Source organism: Betta splendens, chromosome 9 (assembly GCF_900634795.4).
Source record: "Betta splendens chromosome 9, fBetSpl5.4, whole genome shotgun sequence".
NCBI lineage: Eukaryota > Metazoa > Chordata > Actinopteri > Anabantiformes > Osphronemidae > Betta > Betta splendens.
The window spans coordinates 10,053,870-10,081,387 of record NC_040889.2 but is presented as its reverse complement, the minus strand read 5'-3'; the positions used below and the strand labels follow the sequence as shown (position 1 = coordinate 10,081,387).

Sequence of the window (27,518 nt, the reverse complement as noted above, 5' to 3'; positions counted from 1 at the left end):
ACATCACACACACACACTGAGCAAATCTCCCGATGCTTCATCCTCATTACGTCAGGCCTGGTTCCTTATTTCTTCCCATTCCTCTTCTTTACTCACCTCACACCCACACACACACACACACACATTGTCCCTCAGCTCATCATCTCTTCCATTTCTCTAATAAAGTCAGTATGAAAGCAGCTGGAGGTGTATTCACGTGCACCACGCACAGGCACACACACACACACACACACACACACACACACACACACACACACACACACACACACACACACACACACACACACACACACACACACACACACACACACACCTCCACTGAGGCTATAATTATCTCAATCCATCTTGCCCCCCTCTTTTCTTCTTCATCCGTCTCTTGCTGAGTATCAGTTTGTATTCTGTTGCAGTGTGCATGCGTGTCCATGTGACGCAATGTGTCACGCGCGTCTATTACACATGAATAAAACATGTAGGCCACAAAAACAAAGCATGCTTTTTACACCATCTCTGTAATTTCATGCTGGTAAATGTAGTTTCACCATTTTTAACTTATTAAATATTTTCTCGTCCACAAAATGTCTAAACCAGAGGAGAATGGAGACGTGCAGAGAGCTGCTTTCGTTCAACATTCAGCCTCAAACCCAAGGATTAAAATTACACGTACCGTTGTAAATAAAAGAGCAGCGAGAGGTTTTAGAGCTTGCTGTTTATTACCAGTTGTCCTTCAGCTCAAGACCTCACAGGCTCAACATGTTTTTTGATGCAGTGTTCAGAGGGAAAAAACAATTTATATCTTCAATTAAAATGCTCAGAGCTTTATTTTTGTTTTGCTTTGAACACGAAACTTAGATTTTAATTTCTTTTGTGTGTTTGTGGCTTAATGTTGCCCTTGTATGAAACGCTGCTGGTTCGTACTGGAATGAACTGGTGTCTCTGTGTATATGATGCCTGCAGCCATTTTACATCAATCAATAATCCAGAACTGCAGAAGATGCTTTACAATCTACGTGATCCTGACCTTTTAGCTTTTTTTTGCATTTTGTTTTCCTTCTTTTTTTTTTTTGATCTCTTCCCTCCTTAAGCTTCCCCCCCCCCTCTGCAGCATGTTTATTAGGAATCCTGCCTGCTTTCTTTGTGCTCCCCACATCAGTCTCTTCTTCCTCCTTGTAAAAGCTCCACTGCAGTCACATGGCTCTGTCCAGGTAACGCGCTGCGACCTGCATCCTAGCTGCATCAGATGGTTCAGGCAGATATCAGGTGGGCTGCGTGTGCCCTCTAACACCTCACAGCACAAAACCCGGCTACACACCTGCCTCCTGATTGCAGAGAGTGCCCCAGGAAAGGAGGGTGGGTGGGTGTTTGTGAGGCAATTTATCCTCCAAAATAAGCACCAGCATCTCAACACAAGGGAGATAAAGGTTAAATATAACATCAATAACATCCAAACCCAACCTTGGCTGAATTTAATTGTTTTCATCACTGACTTGTATTTCGCAGCGGCCCACCCCGCCTCTTGCTCCGGCCTTTGAGGACGAAGAGGCTGACAAAAGCTGCGGCCCCGCTGGATTCTGGGAAGCCCTGACGCCCTGCAATGGCTGCCGCAACCTGGGCTTCTCCAGCCTCTCCCAGGTACAGGTACATGCACACAGAGCCTGTAGTAACCTGGAACATCATCAACACACAGTGAAATGACAGGCTAGTGATATTTCCATTGTTTGGTGAATACTCTGCCTTGTTACCTTGGGAACACACTGAATGAGTCGTCACTATAGAGACTGGGCTCAGGAGCTGTCTCGTTTCCTTGCTCTCATGCCCGTTCTACCATCCAGCGTCCTCCTCCCCGTCCGTGTCCTCGTCCCTCCCATCAACACTTAACGAGGTGACATCCAGCTAAAATCACAGCGTAATGATCCCATTGAGGCGGTGACGTTTAACGTCTGAATGTCAATGGCAGCATTGATTTGTGTAAATGTTTATGTGCAGACACACACACACACGCTGGCAGTGAGCGTTATCTATCAGTCGTGTTCCTGCTGCTGCTTTTCCTCTTCCCTTCCTTCCTGCCCCCCCGGACGCTTTGTGCTGCCCGTTTAAGTGTGGTTAAGTATGGAAGGCCAATCAGTCCGTATCAAACTATTCATGCGCTTGATCTGGGCATAAGCATGCGCAAAAAGCATGCGTAAGACACACAGAACGCCCGTAAATTACGCGCGATTACATTAACGGGTGCAAAATACGCATGTAATGTAATAAAGACAAGCGTAAAAAACAGGTGTCTCGTTGCTGTCTCAAAGCATGCGTAATTTACGCTTGCTTGGCTGGACATTGCAGGCGTAAAATACGCCCGTTCGGCTGCAAAAAAAGCAGGCGTAAAATACGCCCGTTCGGCTGCAAAACAGCATGCGTAAAAAACGCTTGCTCGGTTGGACTAAGTTGCGTTTACACGAAATCGGAGAAACTACGGTCCCGCCGCAATACACTGAGGATTAAGTGCTTCTTCAAGTCATTTGCGGTACATCCACAAACTATTGTACCAGGACTATTGCGAAGACAACACGCAAAGTACAACTAGTTTAATAGGATTTTTGTTTTGTACATTTTGATTGGCGAAGCTGGTTTTTCCCTCAATTATTTGAGGTCAGTAAAGTACCTCCAGACTCGAGCTACGGGATGACTCGGAAACCAGAGAAACCCTCGTACCTGCGTTGAACGCAACATACATTAGGCTCATTCACCAAAACAGTTCGTTTCACAGTCTAAAACGAACATTCACAGATTTATTGTGTAATTAATTATGAAATATCCACAACCAGACTCATACATTCCCAAAGCAAACAGTGATTATTATTGGTAAAACAGTGATTATTGGAATTTAAATCCAAGCTACTGTATGTTTTTCTATTGTTGGTATCCATCACTCAAATCTAAGTCAAAAATCTAAATCAAATCCTTCTAACTGCACTTTTGCTTTCACTGGTTTTTCCAAAGACCACTAAATTATTTTTATTCCGCTATGTGCTGTCATAACATCTAGCACTTGTGTCCTAATGGCAATTATTTCACTCAGAAAAGTTTGTTATACAGCTTTCCATCAGCACAGGCGCACCACAGGGATGTGTCCTCTCCCCACTGTTCTTCCTCTACACAAAAGAACCAGCTGGAGCTCAACACGCTCTAGACTATGAAGATTACAGTGGACCTTAAGAGGAGTTCCTAGGGTCCACAAGCTCCTTGGACCTGAAGTGGTCCCCACACATAGACACGCTTCTTCCACCAGAGGCTATGCTTCATTCAGATATCATTTGGGAGGTGAATTTTCCCTTGATCTTCGGGAAGATGTAGCCGAAACCTTGCTTACCTGCTTAGTCCCCAGCGCTGTTCACCCGATCTTCATCAGCACTGATGATCTTCCTGGTCTCTAATACTATATGCTGGATATTATATGTCCTGATTATACCAACACCATGACAAGGTCTAATCTGACATTGTTTAGAAATGTTACACCCCAATTACATAATGTGTCACATTCTACAATGCAAAAGATGAAACAGATCATGTACCTCTACTGTAAAATACAGACGTAACTGTGGACATTTGTAGAATTTTTTTTATTTACTGGGGAATACTGAAATCTATTTAAAATAGTCAAGTGTTACACGTAACCACACAGGCGTCGGTGCTATACAACCCAGTACTGTACCTTCTTTTATCTTTCTAAACACTAATATAAACATTACCTGCCATAATCAAACAGAGAAAACAGATGTTACAGAATTTGTCTTTGTGAAAAGTGACATTAAGTGTACACACAGAAAACTTTGTATCAGGAGCAATAACAACCACATCATCTTAGGTAAATGGACTCTTTAATGCATGCTTGAGCCCTAGTTGACAGCATTAAAACCAATGGCCACTTGTGCTTCTGGTCTATGATGCGTGTGCACGTTAATCTGTAGAGGACAAAAAGACAGTAATTGTTTAATGTAGAAGGCATAATTCATTAGCCAGTAAAAGTCATGTGATCACATGTTTGATAATGATAAATGATCAAAACACATCTCTAGGAAAAGGAATTACTTGTTTGTGACAGACTTGTTCGACTGAAGCATCTATATATGTCATATTTAAGAAAAGTTATTTTCCTGACCTCACCTCTATTACAACAGAAACAGCACTTCAAGCAGCCCTCGGTTCAACGAATATGCAGAGAGTCAATTGACTCTATGACTTGTGAGTTTTACTTTTGCTGACACCACCTCGCATGACAGTCCAGCCATCACGTGCCTCTTTATCGCCGTAACAGCTTGTGTCTATAAGCACTGTGGAAATAAAACAAATGACATGAAATTAGTGAAATAGTTTTAAGTCTCAAAATACATATTACAGTACACTAAACAGCAACAGAGCGTAATGTCAGGGACTCGAAGCAGGCAGACGGCGAACCCACATGCACAGCACGGAGGCGATATTATAATCAACAAAAGGTTTATTCTTAAAGGCACGGTCAGACGGTCCAGGTCATACACGAAAAGGCTCGGCGAAAGTACAGACAGGGAACAGGCCAAAACTCACGGTAAGTAGATAATCCAGGGTCGGGCAGGATACACGATACAGACAGGAACACGACACGAGAAACACGAACACTCAGGGAACTCAACTCATGAAACACGAACACTCAGGGAACTCGAATACGACAATCTGGCAGGGAACTAAGGACACAGGTGGTGGTTAAATACACAGTGACTTGATGACTAACAGAGTGCAGGTGTGGGTAATGAGCAGGGACAGCTGTGACAAGACAAGAAACCGGAAGTAAAGCTAAAACAGGAACAGAAACCAGGAGACTACCAAAATAAAACAGGAAACAACTAGAAACACAAAGCCAGATCATGACACGTAACAGGTTTCAACATATACCTCGCTCTGCTCACTAAAGTGCAATTACTTCTTCATATACAGGGTGGCAAAGAAAACGGGAACTAAATTAGGTCCGCTGAAAAGTTCTAAGTGACCGTACTGTCACGCTGTATTAGCGCAGCTAGCTAGCTAAAACATTAGTCCCCTAAAGAGCAGAGGCATAGACGTTTTAACAATTATTGATAAAGCAACCGAACAGCTGCTGAACAAAGCAAAACTTACATAACGACACCTTCATAACAGTTCTGCGTAAACACACACCTCCATGTGTTGATGAGTGTAATTCCCACATAATTAAACAAATAGGTAATGAATTAGCATGTAGTATGCAGTTAGTCTTTGTAATTATAAAGGCCTGAAAAACAAGATTTCACTTGTCAGTCTGCAGTTAGTACCTTGTTGAGCCCCCTGTTGCATTTCCTTGACCTCCTGAGTATATTTCTCAATGTTTTCAAGGATGTCTTGTACTGCTGTTGCATCCATCAACCTCCCTCTTGAGCACTCCAGACAGCGTTTAAGGGTTTCCATTCTGAAATATGTGAAAAAATGTATATTAAACAGGACGGATTTACCCTTATCATACATATACAGTAAACATATATACTGTATATATGTTTGTTCTTTTTTGTTGCAAAGCATGCTATAACTACTGACATGACAATACCACTTTAAGAACTTATAACAATTAATAAATTGTTAATGTATGCATGTATGCAACGCTTCTGCAGTAGTACTGTAAAAATCTGAGTACATTTTTGTGCACCCAGTAGCGAATCTGCGAATAGCGTGCTAGCTTGACCACAGTTAGTGCATGATAATGATAATGAACAGAATAGCCTAGGACTTTCTTACCTTGTTAGAACTGTTTGAAATGCGTCATCTGGTGGACTGTCCCCTTGTAGAAGTCGAGTACACTCATTAACGATTTGTTTGCATCGTAAAAGGAAAGTTCTCTGAGCCATTATGATGCTAGTGGTAGCACATTTTTATTGTGTCATAATCTTTAATCTAACGCAGACGACAAGACAGTAAAATTCACTATACTTATTGTAGCGCCGCTCGCTGTACACATGTGCTACTCATTGTCATAAATAGATGCAGTAAGATTCATTACCGAAAGGATCAAACAAGCTACAGTTGCCGTTTGCTCCGGTGTGTCACCACGGTCAAATGAACCGCCGTTTACTTTTCCGTGGTCAAATGAGCCGTCGCTATATTCAAGGTGCGCGATTCGTGCTATAGTTACGGTAACTGTTGCGATCACTGAGAAAAGCCGAGACTCTCACTTTTAGGAGCATCTGGGGCGATATTAAGATAAATGTTGCAAGGAAATGAATTAAATTTAAGAAATTACAGAATTTACAGTGAATGTCTAAATATATTCACTAACGGAAAATATAAAGAGGCAATTTGCCTCTTTTTCTAAATCTTGGATTTGAATAAATTACTCAAATTGGGACATCACTACCTAGTACTTTATAGACTACTACCACAGGAAATATCAACTTATTTTACTGCATAGTTTTTAAATAATGCATAAAGTATCATTCAGTAAGTTCAACTGACACCAGTAGCTGAACTTTGCCCTTTGATAACTCCTGTTCTACTACAGCAAATATCCGTTACTTTTACTGTATATTTTTGGAGTAATACATTACTAAGTTTTCGTATAGTTAAATAAATTTAAGTCAATGACCAAACTTGACCCTTTAATTAAATAAATTCTGCCAATTTAGAGACTGGATTCCATCGAAGTTGCCTCATAGTTCTACTTAGTACTTCATATACTACTACACAAAGTATAAGCTCATTTCACTGTACATTTTAAGAGTAAAGTGTCGATCCACTGTCACATGGTAAGTAAACAGACAACCAATTAAGAAACTTTGATTTTGAATAAATCATGTTACTAAAATTATTAGATTAGTAATATATAATCTACTGGGGTAGTAGATTATTGTCTTGCCAATGGGTAATAACTAATTTTACTGTAAACTCTGCGCAACGTACCACTTTTCTTGTGTGAAACTACATCATATTGTGGGGAGAAGGTGATAGTGAGGCACAGAGGATCAGCTATTGGTTGTAATGCTAATTACTGTACAATAGTTTATGAATGCAAAATAGGTTGATATTTGCTTTGGTAGTAGACCATGAAGTACTTAGTAGAACTGTAAAGTAATGATGATGTACCAATGTGAGGAACTCATTTTATGGAAGGTCAAATTCCAGCTATTGATGTCAATTGAATTTACTGTACACTAGTTTATTTATATATTACTTCAAAGCTATACAGTAAAATAAGTTGATATTTGCTGTGGTAGGAATCCATGAGGTATTAAGTAGAGTTAAAGATGGTCAGACACTTTTGCTCCAAAACTATACAGTAAATATATTTGATATTTGCTGTGGTAGTCGTCCATGAAGCAGTAAGTAGAACTGTGAAGGAAAAGTGATGTAACATTTTGAGGAATAGGAGTTGTCAAAGGTCAAAGTTCAGCTATCGTGTCAGCTGTGGATGAGAGGCTATGAAACGGCTACAAAAGCTGGATGACAGACCTTTTTTGAGTGAAATAATTGCCAATAGGACACAAGTGCTAGATATTATGACAGAACATAGAGGGAGAAGAGCAGTGGGGAGAGGACGCATCCCTGTGGTGCGCCAGTGCTGATGGTGCGGATGCTGCCCAGCCTCACCTGCTGCCTCCTGTCAGTCAGGAAGCTCCTGATCCACTGGCACGTGGGTTTGGGGACGGTGAGCGGGTCAGTTTGTGGTGGAATATTCCAGGAGTGAGCTAAAATACAAAAATAGGATCCTGTTCGTCTTCATGACCACAGACGTCAGGGCGACAGGCCTGTAGTCCTGTATTCAGTCAGGCTGGAGATGATGGACTGGAGGGGGGTGGCCTTTTGGTTTTTTGCCTTTGATAGAATTGTGTATGATAATTGAGACATTATTGCTGACATGACACGTCTTACTCATGGTCCTGGTAAAACGTTCTAATTTTTTTTCGTTGTTCCTAGTCAACCTACAAACTATTTGCAGGATGAGGACTCGAACAGGCAACACTGTGGATGAGAGGCTGTAAAACAGCTACAAAAGCTGTATAACAAACTTTTCTGAGTGAAATAATTGCCATTAGGACACAAGTGCTAGATGTTATGACAGCACATAGCGGAATAAAAATAATTTAGTGGTCTTTGGAAAAACCAGTGAAAGCAAAAGTGCAGTTAGAAGGATTTGATTTAGATTTTTGACTTAGATTTGAGTGATGGATACCAACAATAGAAAAACATACAGTAGCTTGGATTTAAATTCCAATAATCACTGTTTTACCAATAATAATCACTGTTTGCTTTGGGAATGTATGAGTCTGGTTGTGGATATTTCATAATTAATTACACAATAAATCTGTGAATGTTCGTTTTAGACTGTGAAACGAACTGTTTTGGTGAATGAGCCTAATGTATGTTGCGTTCAACGCAGGTACGAGGGTTTCTCTGGTTTCCGAGTCATCCCGTAGCTCGAGTCTGGAGGTACTTTACTGACCTCAAATAATTGAGGGAAAAACCAGCTTCGCCAATCAAAATGTACAAAACAAAAATCCTATTAAACTAGTTGTACTTTGCGTGTTGTCTTCGCAATAGTCCTGGTACAATAGTTTGTGGATGTACCGCAAATGACTTGAAGAAGCACTTAATCCTCAGTGTATTGCGGCGGGACCGTAGTTTCTCCGATTTCGTGTAAACGCAACTTAGTCCAACCGAGCAAGCGTTTTTTACGCATGCTGTTTTGCAGCCGAACGGGCGTATTTTACGCCTGCTTTTTTTGCAGCCGAACGGGCGTATTTTACGCCTGCAATGTCCAGCCAAGCAAGCGTAAATTACGCATGCTTTGAGACAGCAACGAGACACCTGTTTTTTACGCTTGTCTTTATTACATTACATGCGTATTTTGCACCCGTTAATGTAATCGCGCGTAATTTACGGGCGTTCTGTGTGTCTTACGCATGCTTTTTGCGCATGCTTATGCCCAGATCAAGCGCATGAATAGTTTGATACGGACTGATTGGCCTTCCATAGTTAAGCGTGCGCAGACGAGTGTTTAGCTGCGAGACGCGCGCTGGCTCAAACTGCAGGACATCTGACATTTACAACACAGCCGACCCTCTGTCTTGTGCGCTGGCAGCTCGCCGGCCTCGCTGGCAGACTGCCTGGAGAGCTTCGCACCTGGATGAGTGCGAGTGTGTGCTCATGCTTGGAGGAACAAGTGCTTGTAAATCCGTGCAGTGTATGCAGCATATTTGGAGACATCGGTGTTGTGCGTGTGTCTGTGCAAAGGTGTTTGGCAAAGCACCGTTTAGTTCGTTTTATAGAAAGAGGAGATAAACTGGATTGTTTGCATACCATAGTTAGGTAATTAAGTCTCTTGTGAAGAATTAACATCAGTGACAGAGCCCCAAAACTTGTTTATTTTCACTGAGCTTTCCAAATGTGTTGGGTCAGGGTTATGTGTACCAGCCTGGGTGGATGCATGCATAAAGTATGAGAGTGTGATTGAATTGTAATTAGTGTGGGTCCATGTTTTGACAGTACATGCGTCTGAGACTGTACTTAGCATTCAGTTATGCAGAAAAACAGAGACGGAGCACTCTGTTCCCAGCTGATGTCAGTATGTACACAAACACACACGCACACACACACGTCCGTGCGTGTGCGCTCCCGTCACCGGCCACGGGTTTCCTCCCACCGCTGCCGTGCCAACACCGAAACCGTTGCCAGAGTGTATGTGGAGGAGGATTCCTCCGCAATCATGACGTCGCGAAAGGCATTAAATCTCTCCCTCCGAGGAACCTTGAAAGCTCGATGGAGACGGAGGGAGGATAATGAACAAACGCAAGAACTAGAGAGAGAGAGGGAGAGATTGGCAGGGTTGCTAGGCAACACAGATATTCATGCGATGTCAAGCGTGGGATGTCCACCATTGATAAATTTCAGCCAGCGTCAGCACAGGTGCGTCACAGTGCCCCCACATCAGCGTCTCCTGCAGGCGGGTCTTCCCTTCACGAGGCCTCGGCTTCAGCGACGGAGCGCGCGGCTCGGAGAGTCCCGGCCTCAGCGCAGGCTTGGATCCAGAGCTCCTGAGGAGCGACCCGGTGGCACTACCCATCCGATCCGCTCCAGCTGCCTGGGATAAGACGCCCAAAGCTTGTGGAGGCTCTAAACTGCCGTTTCTGCTGCAGGGAGTTTCATAAAGCGCCTCATTACACTTACTTCATTTCCCAAAGACAAACAAATACAAATTCCAAGATATTGTTTCCACGATTTATTAAATTATTTCATTCATTTTCTCTTGCTGTTTCCTCTGCCACGGCTTGTTTCATAACGCTCACATACTGTTACAGTGCTGTACGTGGAGAGATTGTGTCTCTTTGTGTAGCTGAGCTTCCCAGTGGATTTCAGATCCTCTCGTTGTCCTCGAGGGAAATGGGGCAAAAGCATTATTACTGTATGTTTGAGTGTTGTTGATTCTGACCCAAGGTGGCGTCGATACGATACGATCCCTATGAGTCCAGCTGTGACTGCTGGAGCACGGAGCTGTGCACATATTGGAAGTGACTGGGTTAGTTTTTGGCCTTGGCGTCAGAATTATTGCAATATTCTTGTAGTGCAGCATCGTTTAAAGACAATATGTGGAGACATCAGCTGGGACAAATGCACACGCTTTGAATCACACAGCAGCTCCATCAGTCACTAGACCTGTAATGCCATGTGGCCGCTCACCAGTGCTGAGGACATTCATCACGGAGGCTTTGTGGGGTTTAATGTTCTACGTTCTTCTCACATTTTCTACTTGAGTTTAAAAAAGCTGGAATTCATAATGTTCTCTGAACGAGTGCGTGGATTAAGAAGCCTTCTTTAATATTATTCCATCTGATTCTGGTCAGTATGTCTGCATCTGTCTCTGTTAATAAGCTCCTCAGAGGGCCCATTGTCCCCTCTGGTGTCCACTCCCCCCTTTTCTTTCTAATCGAATAGTCTCCCTGAGGAAATACCAGCAAATTACAGCCTCTATTCATATCTGATGGCCTGTGAACTGTGGCTTGGGCTGCAGCTTTTACAGAGGATTTAGGTACAAGTTCCTCGGATGTGACTAAAGCGGCAGCACGCTTCCTATTTGGGTTATCAGCTCCACACACACACACACACACACACACACACACACACACACACACACACACACACACACACACACACACACACACACACACACACACACACACACACACACACAAGCTCCTAGAATGAGCTGAACAAGCAAAGACCCGGTGCATTACAGCAGATACGATCACCCGTCCCGCATCCACTCCTCTCGTCCCATTCGCGGGCGCCGTCGCACGCTCCGAGCGTTTAATCCGGCCTCTGCATTTGGACGGGAGCCGCGTAGGACCTGCTAATTAGTGGCCAGAGGAGGCCTCTGTTTGTCTGCGCTCTTCCTGTTCGAGTCAGACACAAGTTTCTCTGTGTCCTATCTGCAATGAAAGGCAGGGAGGGAAGGAGGAGGGCGGAGGGTGGAAGGAGGGCGCTGAGCGAAGGCCGAGCGTTTGTTTGTTGGAGGGACTTATTTCTCGTTTGACAGCGTTCCGACCTGAGACCTGGAGGATTTCATCTACGGACCAGGTAGTTGATCGCGTTGCGGGGTTCTTCCCACAGCAGGATCCACTTCAGGCGTTTTTCGCGGGCGATGCCACTCTCTCTTCCTCATATCCATGCTGACTTTACCTCGCTGACATTTCTGTCTTTCCTACGTTTGTGTGTGAGGAAATCCCTGCTTGGGCCTGCGCCGCACTCCCACTTCCTCTGTTCGCTTCCTAGGTACGAGCTTATTTTCCTCCTCCCGCTCTGTCTCATGCTCATCTCCTCAAGATTCCCTGACAAACGCTGAAGTAAGTGTTGACCCGGATCCTGGCGTCTACCTGGGTTTACGGTTTTCTCTTCTCTCTGTCTTTTACTCTTACGCTTTCTCTTTCCACTTCTTCTTAAGCTCTTTGAACTTGGCAGAAGTGAGGGAAGTGACTTTCCTATACAAAGTGGCTTTGGCAAACTATTTCCTTATCACGTCCAGCTCTCTGTCACCTTTTGTACATGTGGACCAGTCTTTCTTGAGAACGTCAGCCTACCTGTGGCATTTGAAAACTCCTAATATTGTGTGAATTGTTTCGATTATCTTTAATATTGTAGAATTTCCCAATGACATTTGGAGGAAGAATGTAAACAAATGGTCAGACCTGGAACGCGACCTGCGCTGACTCAAGCTCTTGACCTTTCAGCTCAGAGCGCGCTTGCCACGCCGCCATCTTGTTTTCAAATCAGGAGTGCATTTCCCATTAACTTCCAGCTGCAGAGACAATAGCTTGACTGTTTTTTTCTCTGGTGATTGACTTTCGCTTTCAGTGCCGGGACGTGGAATGCTTTATCTCCCTTTGGTCGGAATAACTGCTTCCTCTCCTAGCTTGTTGCTGGCTGGGGACCAGGAACAGTGGATGAAGTTTAGCATTTTAGACGCATAGATTTTTACAGCTGTATACAATAATATTTAACCATTAACCATTAATCCCAGTTGACATTGCTGAGTCTGGTCTTTTTTGGGCTTTATCTCTGTTTGTTCTGTCCCTTTTGAGGAAGGAGATCGTCCCAAATGTAAATATGATGCACTGCACCTTCTATCTCAGATGCTAGAGTAGGCTTCATCTGCTAAATGAAGGCTGTGGGAGCTTTCTGTGGCTCTGTCAAATCTGTGAGTGAGGCCTGCTGCAAACCGAGCTGTCACTTCACATCAGTGTCACCTGCAAAGCGAAGGCATGAAAAGCTTATTGGATCTCCATTAGCTGGTAATGGCACGCTAATTGAGTGCTGATGAAGAGAAAAAAGGGAGTCGAGGGGGGAGAGGGGGGAGGGAAAGGCAACCGGCTGTTGCTTTGTGGCCTTTTTAATAAAGTGCAGCGTGAAATAAGTCTCAGATTGAGTGGAGAGGGTGTAAGAGAGAGTGAAATCATCAGCCAGACTGATTATTCCAGTTTGGATGGGCTCATTGTGATTGGTGGCAGGGTGCAGTCTGGGTAATGTAGTAGTAGAGCGTTGGGGCGTTGTGAGCAGCCACGCCTGAACTTGGTGATGAGTTTGGCCCTGATCCCACCTGGAAGGGTGAGACCCAGGGGCAGGTTTCCAAGTGAGACTACAGGAATGATGATCATATGTTATTGCAGATGTGTTGTTAGACAAAACTGTTTTGTGTCTTTGGATGGAGTGGGAAGCCTTTCCCCGGCTTCGCATTACTCACTCATGGTGTTCATCCTTTCTGGGAGCTTTTGGACCGCGCCGCTCTCCTCTGAGCCTTTAGCAGCACAGAGGTAGAGAGTTTAACCACAACAGCATCCTGAAGGAACAATCCCCTACAAGTAACGCTAAGTTAATCAACTTCAAGTCGAAAGGTTGTGAAATCAATAATAGTTTTAGATGTGATGCAAATGAAGGTACCCATGATCAAATATACATGCATCACACAGCAGCCTGGAACTGACGGATCTCAACACAATCTATTTGTAATCAAAGACACATCAGTAAGATTAAAGCAGAGGAATGTTAAGTGTGACTGGAAGTGGAGGCAACCTTTATTTTTAGTGCTTTGAACATTGGAATGAATGTGATCTTATGATATTGTGGTTGATGAGAGATCAGAGAGCTCATGTTGTCGTGGTCCCTATGATTCACCTCAGGCTCATTAGAAGCAAAGATAGATTCCTTGGGATCGGATCGACACGCATCCTGCCGCCGCGTGCCGTATTAATGAGCCTTCATCTGTTCATGTAAAGGTCATAGTTCAGTGTCTGGCATCGTTACCCATCTGACCTCACGTTTTGCCCCCAGGAGTCCAAGCGTTCAGCCGAGGTGGTCTCCTCTCCGTCTCTGGACGTTTTCCTGCCTGAAGATGAGGACAACCCGTACGAGTCTGTGACCACCGCCGTCACGCGCAAACCCTGCTCCCTGGACATCAACCACAGGATCGACACCTGTCCAGGCAATGGTAGGAAAAAAGTCACCTAAACCGGTGTTGTTTCTAAACGCAGATGGTCTATGAGGCGGTTTATTCGTCATTTATAGTTTATTTTATTTAGCAGCTGCACACTTTATTCAATTTACCAATATAAGCTCATTTTAAAATTCTAAATCTCATGATCGGTGCTTCAGCCCCCCAAGCAGGGACACTACAGTATTTAGCTTCAGTTTAGGAGGTAGTGTGAGGTCATCCTCCAGCTTCGCTGTTTGTTTATCAGCTGTTTGGTCTGTGGCGTCGCACTCCAACACCCACGACAACAAACCTCCACAATGTGCTCTTCCCTTAGTGATGCTACACACAGCAGGTTGTCACAGTAACTGCGGCTGGTGAGTCACCTGGATGTTTCCATGGGAACTGCCCCCTCGCCCCCCCCCCCCCCCCCCCCCCCCCCCTCCAGGAGCAAAGACAGCCTACTCCAGAAGCTTGTTTGTTGGAGTGTGTTTGTGTGCGTCTGCTCTATGTCTAATTCTCGTTTGATAGAAAATTACTCCACTGACGCAAGTGAGCGGTGTGGGTGTTTGTGTTCACTCTCACCTAAGAGAAGCACGCGCGGTGGGGGGGGGGCAAAAGTCTGACTGCAGAAGAGAAGTCGCTGGAATGAATGACAAGAAATGCATGAAAGGGTGGAGGCTGCGAGAGAGAGAGAGAGAGAGAGAGAGAGAGAGCAGAATATACATTTAGTTGTCAGAGTTGAAGGCTGTCTGAGGCTGAGACTTCTACATGAATGTGAATCTGGGGGGAAAATCCTGGAATCCTGCTTTGGGTTTAGTCACATGTCAGCTCTAATTGGACATGGGTGTGAGTCGGCTCCTCCTTATCTGCCTCCGGTAGGAAGGATATGATGATGAAGGAGGGACCGAGATGAGAGGAAGGGGGAGAATATGAGAAGGGGAGTCCAGAAAGCCTCTGGACGCATTCACGCAGTCCTGCTGAATGTTTCACCGGCTGCTGTATAATCAATAACACATTTCTTGTTGAGCTACATTTTAATTTGTCTGGTTAAATAAAAAGAGCGGCTGCAGGTCTTCCACTGAACGCAGCATGGGAGACGTGAAGTACAGCGACATGTTCACGCGTCAGTCAGCGCCCGCCACGAAACACTGGAGACCTGTCGTCGCTCCAAACAGCTTTTTTCTTATTGCTCCGCTCACCCTCCATCCCGTTTTATTGTGCTCATCCTCCCGGTGGCCTGACATCCTCCACCGTCTGTATTCTGCTGCTCCTGAGCACGTGGAGCGTCACATGGGAATGTGAGGCCCTGGATTTCCTCCTGACAATGGATTTCTCCTCCTTCTAATGTGAAGTAAGCCAAGCACAGGCTGGTGCATAATCCTACTTAAGCAGTCATTTTGTACATTAACTCTGGATTAGGCTGCTTGCAGGGGATTGAATGTCATTTGTTTCAGTATTTTCTGCTATAAAAAGCAAAAGCCTGAAGACGTTCGAGCCCAGTCGGGCTTTTATTCTGACGGATGTGGCCGCTGCAGATAGGGGAGGGACCTGCAGGCAGACCTGGCAACCTCCAGTCACGTATGGAGCAGGCACTTAAAGCCAGAGTCGTCCTTTAAAGACGGGCTCCTCCCGAGATAAACACATGCTTGTCTGCAGCTGGTAAACAAGCGGCGGCTGCAGACCTCCGTGCGCCTGCTGCAGCGCTTTTACATCTCAGTGAACTTTCTCACTAAATAGGTTGACGCATAGTGAGGCTGGTTTCCCGGTTTCTGGCAGCAGTGGAGCAGATTGATGCTGTTTACCCAGAGTTTTGATAAAACTGTGCTTTTGGTTCCTGCATTTTGCAAAGATCAAATGTTTTGTTACAACCTAAACCTATACTGTATATGTGACGTTCTGTAAGTTTTTCAGGGCTTCTTGCTTGTGTTACCTTCTACTACCTCAAAGCTTTATGAATGAACGCCTCTTATTTTCACCCTCCTGCCCGTTTTAGCTCTAGCGGATGTAGCTGTGATGCGGCTGCGTTCCGCCCCATTTATCCCACTTTGCGTGATGCCGAGGGCTCGGAGTGGCTAATGGCAGCGAGTAGTAACTCGAGGGCTTTGCCATTAAAAAGGGTTGAGGCTCATTGACTTGTTGAACGAGGGGCGACAGTGTGTCTTCCTCTTTGACAGCCACAGTGAGGAAGGCGCCCTTTTAGTTCCCTCAGCCTAAAGCAGAAGGATGAATGTAAACCATAAAAGCAGGAGCGTCAGGATGCTGCAGGATGTTAAAGCCTCGCATTTGTTGAAGACTTTTTATAGCCGGGTTATTAAAAGTTGCTCATTATTTTAGTGTGAAAGTGAAGTTTAAGAGTATTGTATGTGAAATTGATGCAAAATAATTTAAGTTGATCAAATTAACACAATGTACATGTTTTTCATAACTTCCCAGACTGTATTTTTGGCTGTTGCTCTGTAATTGACGTAGTCCAACTGAGGCGAGCAGACAAATGGCAGCCGCATTCACCACATACATATGAAACGCTGCCTGTCACAGTGGCACGGAGGCAGAACCGCCGTCCTGAACATGTCTGAAACTGACAGTTCTTCTCTTGTTAGACGAGTAGGACGAGGACTCGCTCCCACCGAGCGTTCGCTCTCTTCCAGCTGTCGCTGATTCACACAGGAAGTCGGAGCCTCGTCCCGCTTCTCATCGACGCACAAACGTCCCGCCGGGCTCAGCGCCACAGGTTATTTCCCCACCCGCCGACGCGCACGAACGCAGGCCTGTAGCCTGGACGTGAGCAGTTAGGCGTTGTGCCGTACAGTTATTACACTCATGCATTCGCTGTGAATGTGCAGCCACAGCAAACACGCAGACTCCCACACAAACACATATTCCCTTTGGCAAACAGGACTGAGAGTGTTTCCCAGGAGTGAACCCCAAGCTAATGTGAAGGAAGCTCCCACACAAACGCCCCGCTGCCACCATCAAAGCCTCAGTGTTGACAGGTGTATTTAGTCTGTTGGTGAATGCATTATCTTTAATATATTTATCCCCCTGCTGCATCCTACTCTCATTTCTCCAGTAATATTTAACCTATTTACACCCACATCTAATCGCTGATTGAGCTCCAAGCAGCTACTCTATGGTGAGCATCTATTTGTGTCTCACAAACACACACACACACACACACACACACACACACACACACACACACACACACACACACACACACACACACACACACTGATAGATGTGAGCGTGCTGTGAAGCGGTGTCACTTCGTCTGGAGCAGGAGCGTGCGTCTGATTGTGCGGCTTCACCTTTGGATCAGTGCGATGATTGAAGATGATGGTTTATTCAGAAGGAGGTGAAGACAGTTTTACAGTTACGGTAATAAACTTGTTGGAGCGCAGACAGAATCTGTGATGATAAATAAAGATGTTTCCAGACTGTGGGGTCTTCAGATGTATTCATCAGGCCTATCTGGGCAAATCCGACTTTTATTTGGATGCCAGTATTTTTACACTTTTGATGTGACTGCTGAATATCTAGGTAATCCTTATTTTAGCAAGCTATGCTTTTTCTGCTTGAACTTGACAGGCATCAAAAATGCAAACAAATATTAAACAAAACCAAGAATGTAGAGAAATAACAGCTCAAGTAAAAGCTACGTTTCAAAGTCACAGTTGAATAGAAATTTAAGTTTTAACCCTGTCTTGTTTTAACCTGCAGTAGCACCGTTGTCATAGCAACATGCAGGTTTGCAGTAATGGGTTAAAAAGCCAATGTCCGCTAAACTAAGAACTAAGGTTTTTCTAGTACGTCCTCTATGAATAATCCCACTCTTCTCACTTTATTTATAAAATGAAAGTATAATCATCTTGTATCAGCACATTTTTTCTTTGTTCTTTCTAATCGTGAGGAATATTTGTGGGAGTTGTGAAGAACTCCGCTGCAACGCTGGAGCAGGAAGGAACCCAGCTTGTGTCTGTGTCTGTGCTAACAGTCACAGGATTCGGGCTGATGTGCGTCCCTCGGCTGCTTGAGACCAATCCTGTCTCCTTTTCAAACGTAACTCGGCCACTTCCTCCTCCTCTCGGCCCTTCTCGGGTTGTTCCTGCCCGTTAGCTGATCGTACGCTGGGGAAATCAGCTGCAGCTCCAGGACCTCCATGCACAGCGCTGGCTGTGGGCGCGCCTTACGTTGCAGTAGCGAGCCATTATCTGTGTCACCTGTTTCTCACACTGTTGTATACGTCTGATTAATCCCTGTGACTAAGCAGTTGCGTTCACGCCAGCGCAGCATAGAAGTTAGCTGAGTAGTGCTGCTCTCTGGAGTAAAACCTGCAGCCACTTTAGGCTTTGAGAGAAAGATGAAATGATGCTCAAGGCATCGAATCAGGCAAATGAGGAGGAAACCAATCTCCCTGTTCCTGTCTCTACCTGTCTCTCACTGCTCTCTCTCTCTCTCTCTCTCTCTCTTTGCAAGGTCACTTGTCCCATGTAACCGTGAGTGGGGGGGGGCACAGTAACCATGGCAACTGCTCAACTGGCCCCACTCCAGACTGCTCGCCTCCGTCCCCCGACACGGCCCTGAAGAACATTGAGAGAGTCATTCGCCCACAGGTGAGCGAGCGTGCGCGCACACACACACACACACACACACACACACACACACACACACACACACACACACACACACACACACACACACACACACACACTAATGAATGTGTTGCAGAGGCACCTGACGCATTATTGAACATCACAGTATCCACCCACGCGTGGCTCAAACACCTGCACCCCCACACAATGGTAAACATTTCTCCCAGTGATTGTTTCTCATTTCATCTTCACTCGTCTGTGTTTCTGTCACTCACTCTCATGGTGCATTGGAGCTGAAAGTGTCTGAGTTTTACAGCTTTTTAGAGGAAGAAAGAGGCGATGAGGTTCTACGGCTTTATCACTTTTATATTTGTCTTCTTCCACGTAAAGTTAACGAGCGTCTTGTCCTCCGTCACATTAACAGCGTGATAATGAATAAATCAGTGTTCGGCAAATCCAACACAGCAACAAATCAGCCTCGTTAGTAATTTGAGATTAATTTAGGCGTCTCACTTCTGCCACTGGAAAGATAGTATCAGACAAAGTGGTGCAGCTTGAGCGTTTCACACGTTGGTAATTAAAGGCAGTTGTTTTCCCAGGCACTGGCTGGTGTGTGACACCACTGAAAGAGTCTAGATCCGGCTCAGCTGTGTGTTCGGTGTTGTGGCTAATTAGAAAATATTAGTTTTGTGAAACATAAGAAAAATACTTCACAGCAAGATGACAACCTACTCACGATTTTCACACCCCTCTTCCCACCTCCCTCCCTCCCTCCCTCCCGTCCTACGTCACCTCCTCTCCCATCGTCCCCGCTCATCGGGGGCCCATCTTTGCCGCGTTAACTAATGTGTGTAGAGGGATGACACGCGGGGCCCAGCGGGTCGCCGCTCGGCTTGCGGCGCGCATAATCAAGGAGTTCGGTTTTTACGGCTCCTAATTAATTCTGCAGAATTCAATTCGTCTGCTCTCCGCGCACCCTCTGACTGTTTCATCGGGACGCGCTGCGAGCTGGAGAGCCACGAGCGACGCAGACGCGCCGCTCTGTTCACACTCCAGTCTGGAGGAACTGCCGCCGAGTCTGAACGGACCCAGTTTAGTTTTGCCATTTCTCACCTAATAGTAACAAAAGTAACAAATGGAGGCTGGTGTTAGATGAAGTGACTCGCTCCTGTGCCACGGACATTGGCTGCAGCGCGCTTCCTTCACCTCCCTCGTGCTTTAAGCTACTGCAAACGGAGGTCCATCATCAGCCCGTGGGTCTGTTTGATTCCATCCACTTCCACGGGACATGCAAGAACTCCACGAGCTCTCGATCACAGTCGCAGGCAGATGGGATGTGAAACACAGATAGATAATCACAGAGAATCAGACAGATAGAAATGCAGCAGTGAAAACAGGAAGTGGCAGGACACAGGCGAGCGAGCGGCTTCGCGCGTCTACATTTCTTTTGCGTCTAGCACAATAAGAGAGGGGACAGTGTCTCTTCTTACCAGCAGACCCCACCCCCCCAAGTGGAGGGATGAAAGCAGAGTAACTGTACTTCACTGATGGAGAGATGAGGCATAGTTGAGCTTTTAGAAGGACCACTATATATGTTAATGTCCCCGAGATCAGAGCGCTTGAGCGCTTGAGAGTCTCTCGAGCGAAACTTTCTGAAAATGTTTCTTGAGGAGAACAGTTAAAAAAAAAAAGAAGAGAAAGGAGAGGCAGAGCTGAAATGAATCCAAAGAAATGCAGAGTGGAGCTGAATAGAGGAGAAATAGCGGCAGTCGAGTGTTGGTTTGTTCTGGATGTTGGCCATTTGTTGTGTCGCCCGTTTTATTTCCCCGTCTGCCAGCGGAGTCGTCTCGTTTCCCCGGTCTCTAAAGAGCAAAGAGAGAGATTAGAAAGTTGTGCTTGGCTCCATATTCAGCATCATTAAACTAAAAATGAGGCCTATCACCATGATGACATTTCAATCCTGCACTTGTGACGAGCGCTGCAGTGTTTTTATTTAAACATGTGATGTTGAGTGTTTGCAGGCAGCTTGTTGGATGCATGTTTAAGCTAATGGCGGGATCATTTATTAGCACCCAAACACATTAGTGGCCTGTTAACCTGCATGTTTTTCCTAGGGGACGCTGCACTAGACAGAGATGATGCTTTGTGCACTCATTGAGACAGGTGTGTGTGTGTGTGTGTGTGTGTGTGTGTGTGTGTGTGTGTGTGTGTGTGTGTGTGTGTGTGTGTGTGTGTGTGTGTGTGTGTGTACAGTATGTGTGTGTGTGTGCATATGCGTGTACAGTTCGTGTGTGTGTGTGTGTGTGTGTTTGTGTGCGTGTGTGTGTGTGTGTGTGTGCATGTGTGTGTGTGCTCATTAATCCATTTCCAATCGGCCATGACGTGTTCACTAGCCTGCCGCCTGCGAACCTCAGCCGGAGCTGCAGCAGGAGTTAGTGTGACCGCGTGTGTGTTTGCTCTTAATAAGCGCAAATCCGGGGAGAAGATGCTTTTAGTTGTCAGAACGAAGGAGCAGCCGGCAACGCGAAGACAAGCCGAGGACTAATGTGAGCAGTGTATGGATGTGTAAATGAGCCGGTGGAGCCATTAAACACTCGCACACGCGACCTTAACCTCCACTCGTGGACCCTATTCCCTTCAAACCTGCATCTTGTTCATCTGAGTGTTGATTTCTTGACGCAGTCAGGACGATTCCCTGCTGGGTTCGTGTATCAGAGCCCCCCCTCCTCCTGTGCTGCTTGATGCATTGCTCCTTAAAACAGCCCCAGTCTCGGTGGGATGTTGCTGCTGCAGCTTTATTCCCCACTGACTGCTGCGCCTGTGACGCATTCCGACCCACTGCTGGAGCGTTCGTGCGGCGTCCGTGTACAGTGGAGTCACACGAGGCGGCGGTGAGGACGTGTCTGCGGGCGACCTTCTCCGTCCTCGGCGGACGAAAAGCACCGGGAGCAAAACGCCGGCGGACGCCAGCGCGGTAGAAAACCGCAGCGCGGTTGAAAATGTGGCTTTGATGGAGGCGCTGAAGAAGTAGTTTGACATTTTGGAAATGCAGGGAGTTGTGGATCGATGCGACGTCCTGCTGCCCCTTAAAGTCCACAAACAGGAAACAGCCTCTTTTTTGCTTTATCCTAAGCTACTGCTTCTCATAGGAAGGTGGTGAATAACACTGAACTACACCTGATTCCTCAGTAGTCGTCACTTCTATTAACACTCATGAATTCTGTCCCTCTGTTCTTTTTGAAATTTCTGAACCTGTCTCCCTTCGCTCTCATAATTACATACACATTCTGTTCTTCTCTTTTTACTTTTGGCTTTTCATCTCTCCCTGTCCGATTCTCTTTACATCTTCCGTGCCCTTTTCTGTTTCCCTGCTCTCGTATTGCTTTTGTTTTCATCTCTTAAGCTCAGTCACATTCTTCAAAGCCCTATTTGAGCGCGCCGCACATCGGAGGAAGTGCTGTTCTCCCCCCTCCACAGCGCTAGACACTGGAAAGGTCTCCTGAAGGTTGTTCTGTCATGTGTCGGTCTCTCAGTATTTCAGGATGTTATTTTCCCTTTATGCTTCACTGTATTGATTCACTTTGTCTACATCCTCTGACTCGTGCACGCACACGCACACACGCACACACGCACACACACACACACACACACACACACACACACACACACACACACACACACACACACACACACACACACACTGCCTGGGCTGTTTGTGAAACACAGCAGCAGGTTGTTGAGAGCTGCAAATGCCTCATTATGTAAGATGTGTTTATCAGATGCCAGTCTCCCTTAAACTCTTACTCTCTCACTTGGCAGGAAGCTTGTTCTATCACCTCTCCCCATGCACCTCAAGTTCACATCTGCTGGTTTTATTACAACTGGCCACGCTGGCCACGAATTGAACCACAACAGTCCAATTCCAGTCCAACGTGTTCCTCTCTTGCAACGCAGCCCAAGCAGCGCACCTCCCTGTCGTCGTCCCTGGACGTCCAGAGGCCCGTGAACCACAGCTGCGAGCCCAGCGAGGTGAGCTCGTCCCTGGGCTACGCCAGCTTCACCACCAGCCCTCCGGCCAGCCCCCCCCTCAGCCCCAACCAGGAGGACTCCGCCGGCTCCAACGACGACTGTCAGCTCACAGGTGAGACTCCACGCCGTCTGGCCTCAGGCATCAAGCATCAAGCCTTCAAGCCTTAAACTGGACTAATGAACATGTTCAGTCGAGGGAAACAAGAAGGGGTTCTCTGTCAGATCCGACTTTCTAGTTTGCTCCGCCCACTTAAAAGAAGATTCAATTCAGAACCTGTACATTTGGATAAATTAGATCTCATATAGTGTTCATTGTTGATCTCTCCCATATAGAAAGCGGCGCCTCATGTTTGAGTGAGGAGCTTGTATTAAATTGGTTTAGACACTCTGGCAACCGCTGGTTGATGCCAACACTTCTTCTGTGTCAGTCCCCAGCTTCTCGCTGTGCGTTACCATAGCGATGGTGTTCCTTGTTGTCATGGCGAAGCGGCAGCCTCGGCGATGGTTAGATGGTGTGGCGGTTGTGTTTACGCCGGTCCAACTGTCCCCGGCGCCCGGCGCTATCGGGCATCACCAGACGAGGCGACGCAGGGGAAGCCGGCGAGGCGGGAGGCTCCTCCTGCGAGCGCGTCTCATCCGGAGGCAGTTCACAGGCCCAGCTCGGCTTTGATCTCGGCGGTGCCTCGCACTAGAGACGCACTCATTAGCAACACACAGGTGCCTGCTCCTGCACACACAACGCTCCATGGGACGTATTCATCCATTTTTCTCACTGAAGCACATCCGTGATGTGGATGTTATTCCCCTCGAGTGTTGGGCCTGACACTGATGTCTGACTTATGGCGTGTGAAGACAAGGACCACAGAGCAATGATTCAGTGTTGAAAAGCTTGTTTTTACTTTGAACACTAATTTCTATTCTATGTGCAAATCATGTGTAGAGTTCAAACTTCCATGTTACTCATCAATATTCATGTTCTGCTTCGGACCTGTTGCTGCAGCTCATCAATGATGCAGGCAGTTACTGTTTTATGACCGGTACCTGTCCGTCACCGACCTGACGCCTTGACACCATGAATAGATGGGCATCTTATTTGTCTACTTAATTTTTCTTTTGCTCATCCCTTCTGCATTTTCTACTTATTAGCTTTATAAGGCTCATTGTGGGGTTACCATGGTAACAAGTGGATTACAGAGAGGGAGTGAGAGAGCGACGGAGAATAAGAGAAAGAGGAAGAATATATGTATGTGGGTACAGACGGGAAAGAGTCATAGAATTCAAAGGATGCCAGTGAATAAGAGAGTGGGTGAGACAGAGAGTGAGGAGGGGGAGAATGAGAGAATGAAATGTGAGATTTCATGGGGTTGGATTGAGAAATGAGGACGAGAAAGTTTTTTTTTTTTTTTGGCTTGCTCACCATAAAAGGTCTTTCCTTCCTCTCCACATCTGTCTGCCTCCTTCCTACTTCTTAGAAAAGACCTAAAAATCAGTTTTCTTTGACACAAACTTAACATTTATACAATAAATCTCTGCGCCTGCAGCAGAGTATGCAGGTGTCAGGCACCTGCGTGGGCAGTAGGAGAAAACGGAGGCTATTTATAACCCGATCCATCACTGCTGCGGTTGATGCAGCGGAGCTGCGTTTATGTAATGTCGGACATTGCTTGAGAACACATTCCCTCGGTGCCATCGGTCCACGGAGCCGAGAGCAAATGCAGTGTTATGCAAACGCAGCGCGACTGTGGATGCAGTTATGCTCCATGAATTATGCAGTGGCCCCAGCGAGTAGTCTGTGACAAACAGCCACAAATCTGCAGGTCTGTTTGTTCATGTGGGAGCTGTCTATCAATAGAGCGTCATAAACAAAAGGTGACTGTGATCAACCTGAGCTCATTACTGGGTTTTTATGACTTTACACCCTGTGCCAGATGCAGCTCATAACCCGGCCTCCTCCGTGTTCTACAGGAGGCGCCCTGTTCTTTCCTTTGTGGACATGGACTCATCTGAACATGGAACGTTGTCCCCTTTTTGGCAATTTCCAGTCAGTTGTTGTGTTTTTTTTTTTTTTTATTATTTTAGGATTAGCTTTTAACAAGCACCGTCTTTACTGGAGTCTGTGTCCCTTAAACTGAACAGAACCAGCCTCCCGCTAACCTCCACATTCCTAATGGTCACAGAGGGCCGGGCTAATCAATGAGCTCTAACTGTTAATGGGCCGCGAACGGCTAAATGATCCGGCTCTCTGTATGGCAGTGCGGCACCGGCTCTGTTTACTCGAGAGTTAAGCTCATTAGGCGTCTGTTGCTTAAATCACTTCTTTATTTTCAAATATCACACACTCCACTTGTACCTCGCCATCAGCTCAGAACTCCGAGCAGCGGGTCTCCGGGCCTGCTGAGCTGGATCATTAAGTCGTAGCCCGAGTCAGCAGCGCCTTTTGTTTGCAGCATCAATTTGAAGCTCCCACACACGGAGAGAAATGCATATGTGCTCCCACACACTGGCTCCAGTGGTTACTCTTGATTTGAGACCTCAGCTCAGTCACATCTTAAGCCTTTTCCTTCTCCTACTGTATGTTCAGGCCAGAACAGCATCATGCTTATCACCACAGAAACGAGCACATCATCTGCTGTGTCTGCACTTTATTTACGATTCCGTGCTCTCACCTGTGCCGTCTAATGCAATCTGATGCAGAGCGCTGCGATGCACCCCATCTCTGAGAATCTAATAAAGCCGAGGGAGACGCGCTGATTCGATTTTGAAGGTGGCACATGTTTGAATTTGTTTTTAATAATGTGTCCCCGTCTCGGAGGGTATGCAGATATGACCTCGGCGCCGGGCGGCAGCTTTGTGACGGGTTCGCTCTTTGCTCAGACTTTTAAGGAGAGGGGCCGTTTTCATTTCTAAAGCACCTCGGGCGTTTGGACAAGCCGGGGTCGTTCAAAGAGCGTGTTTGATGTGAAGCTGGGTCCCGGGTAGTGACACTGGTGGTTCAGTGAGGTGGCGGACAGACATTTGTCAGCTTATTTATTCTTTAGGCCTCTGATTCAGTGACCTTCATGATTCTTCGTGGCCTCTTGTGTTGTTTTCAAGGCAGCCGCCGGCCCGGCTCCTCTCTCGCCCCCTCTCTCGCTTTTACTGGAGTTTAATGTGCCTTCTCCAGTTCCTTGGCACTTGGCTTTCGTGTAGAACAACCCGAGGTGGCGATGAGTCACGTTTAGAATCTCAGAACACAAGAACAGGCTCACCTGGACTCAGGAGAGGGATGAAGCAGCTCTCGTGCACAGTCATGAATTGAGGGTCGTCTGTATTTTGGACGAAACCCAGCACCTGATGACAGGGCCCCACACACACAACACAGGACTTTGAGAAGCAACAATAAATGTTGTTGTGACATAATGTGTTGTAATATACACCGCCAGGACTACATTATGGATTTATTAGCCTGGCTGAGTCCTAACCAAGCATAAGCTTCACACCAAGGCCCCAGGAGCTGGTAATGATTTATCCAGGCCCGCGGTGCTTGGATTATATTGGGCTCAGTCTTTAATCTTGGGGATGACTGACGTCTCAGATATTACTCTGTAGTTTTTATTACCAGTCAGTGCGGAGCCACAAGAGACGGGATGATGAACGCAGCGCTATCAGATGTTTGGATCACCTTCCGTCTCGTAACCACAACACACACACACACACACACACACACACACACACACACACACACACACACACACACACACACACACACACACACACAATCCTCGAGTGTGGGATTGTATTTATAGCGATTGTGCGTCTGCAAATTCTCGTTTATGACAACGATAAAGAGAAGAAAGATGGTTCACATCTTATGTTGCGGTTAGTTGTATATTTCATCATTTGTGTCCGCGTTTTCACCAAACATCAAAGCGATTTTCTGGTCTCTAGTCTTGGTGAAAACTTTGTGCCCATGGGGTTTTATTGGGTTTCTAGTCTGGTCCATCGACTCGCTTTAATACCACAAAAGCCTCAGTCTTCCTTCTCTTATTTTGACACTACTTCCAGCCTGTGTGTCCACTTTTATTACGGTCCCTCTTCACCCCTTCATTAGGTCTCGTTCACACCCTTCCCTGTTTGCTGTGTTGCTCTCCACCGCTAAACACCAGTCGCCTTATGCTCATATCATGCTTCTCTCTTAGTTTTGAATTGAGATGCCTCATTCAGCACTCTTAAAATTATATCTTATGGCTGTAAAAGGATTTCTGGCAAGATGCTGAAGTCTTTTTTGGAAGGACATTTTCTTTAGGCGCCAGTAAACTGGATGAAGATGAAACTGCTCCAGTTCAGTGTGAAATACAGTACGAGCTCTAAAAAGGTTTAAGTAGGCGACAAAACGAAGAAGGCTCAGAATAGTTGAGGGAAACGGACATGTTTCTATTATAGCATGTGTTATCAGGAGCATCATTTGTGTTTGCTGATCCAAAGAAGAAATATTTATGCTTCCTAGAAAAACAACACATTGTCAAAGGACAAGTGTCCTGTCAACTGTGTTGATGGAAGCTTATTAACTGGATTCCTCTGCTCAGGTGCACCGGCTTCCACGTATTTGTTCCTATAAATAGACGCAGCACCTCGACTAAAAGCTCAGTTTCTGATGCTCCTCTCCTCCTACTCTGTTCCTCGGTGTCTGTCTCGCACGGCCTGGTGGGTGGTGAATGCATGTAGACAGCTGAAGGCTTTGCCTCTGTCTGTCAACTTCAGCAGGTGAGAAGTTAACATGTCTTCGGTTGGCGCCTGGTGCTAACGATGATGAGGAGATCAATCGATCCCTAACGTCCATCCTGCCATTCGGTCTCATACAGTCGATCCTGCACATCCGTCCGACTCATCGCTTTGTTTGTCGCTGAGTAAATTCAGAACTTTCCCCAGCA

The 27,518-nt window shown here is 46.0% G+C and overlaps 1 protein-coding gene and 1 long non-coding RNA gene across 9 annotated transcripts in view; one reads left to right on the top strand and one right to left on the bottom strand.

Moving 5' to 3' along the window:
* Window positions 1-27,518, top strand: part of anks1b (ankyrin repeat and sterile alpha motif domain containing 1B) — a 92,853-nt gene that overhangs the window by 32,318 nt on the left and 33,017 nt on the right. For 6 of the 8 annotated variants that reach the window (XR_008695518.1, XM_055511209.1, XM_055511208.1 and 3 more), the window contains 4 exons: window positions 1,498-1,635; window positions 13,846-14,002; window positions 18,464-18,600; window positions 22,534-22,720. Coding sequence is in view for 7 of the 8 variants with exons in the window: in XM_055511209.1 (XP_055367184.1) it covers window positions 1,498-1,635; window positions 13,846-14,002; window positions 18,464-18,600; window positions 22,534-22,720 (619 nt within the window). In the remaining variant the exon portion in view is untranslated. The remainder of the gene's footprint in view (window positions 1-1,497; window positions 1,636-13,845; window positions 14,003-18,463; window positions 18,601-22,533; window positions 22,721-27,518) is intronic. The other 2 variants (XM_029163641.2, XM_029163635.2) reach the window with 1 other exon arrangement.
* On the bottom strand, window positions 2,559-6,023 carry LOC114862884 (uncharacterized). Its single transcript, XR_003787080.3, has 4 exons — window positions 5,770-6,023; window positions 5,313-5,446; window positions 4,153-4,319; window positions 2,559-3,950 (listed from the first exon to the last, which is right to left on the bottom strand). It is a non-coding gene; the product is annotated as an uncharacterized LOC114862884 (long non-coding RNA).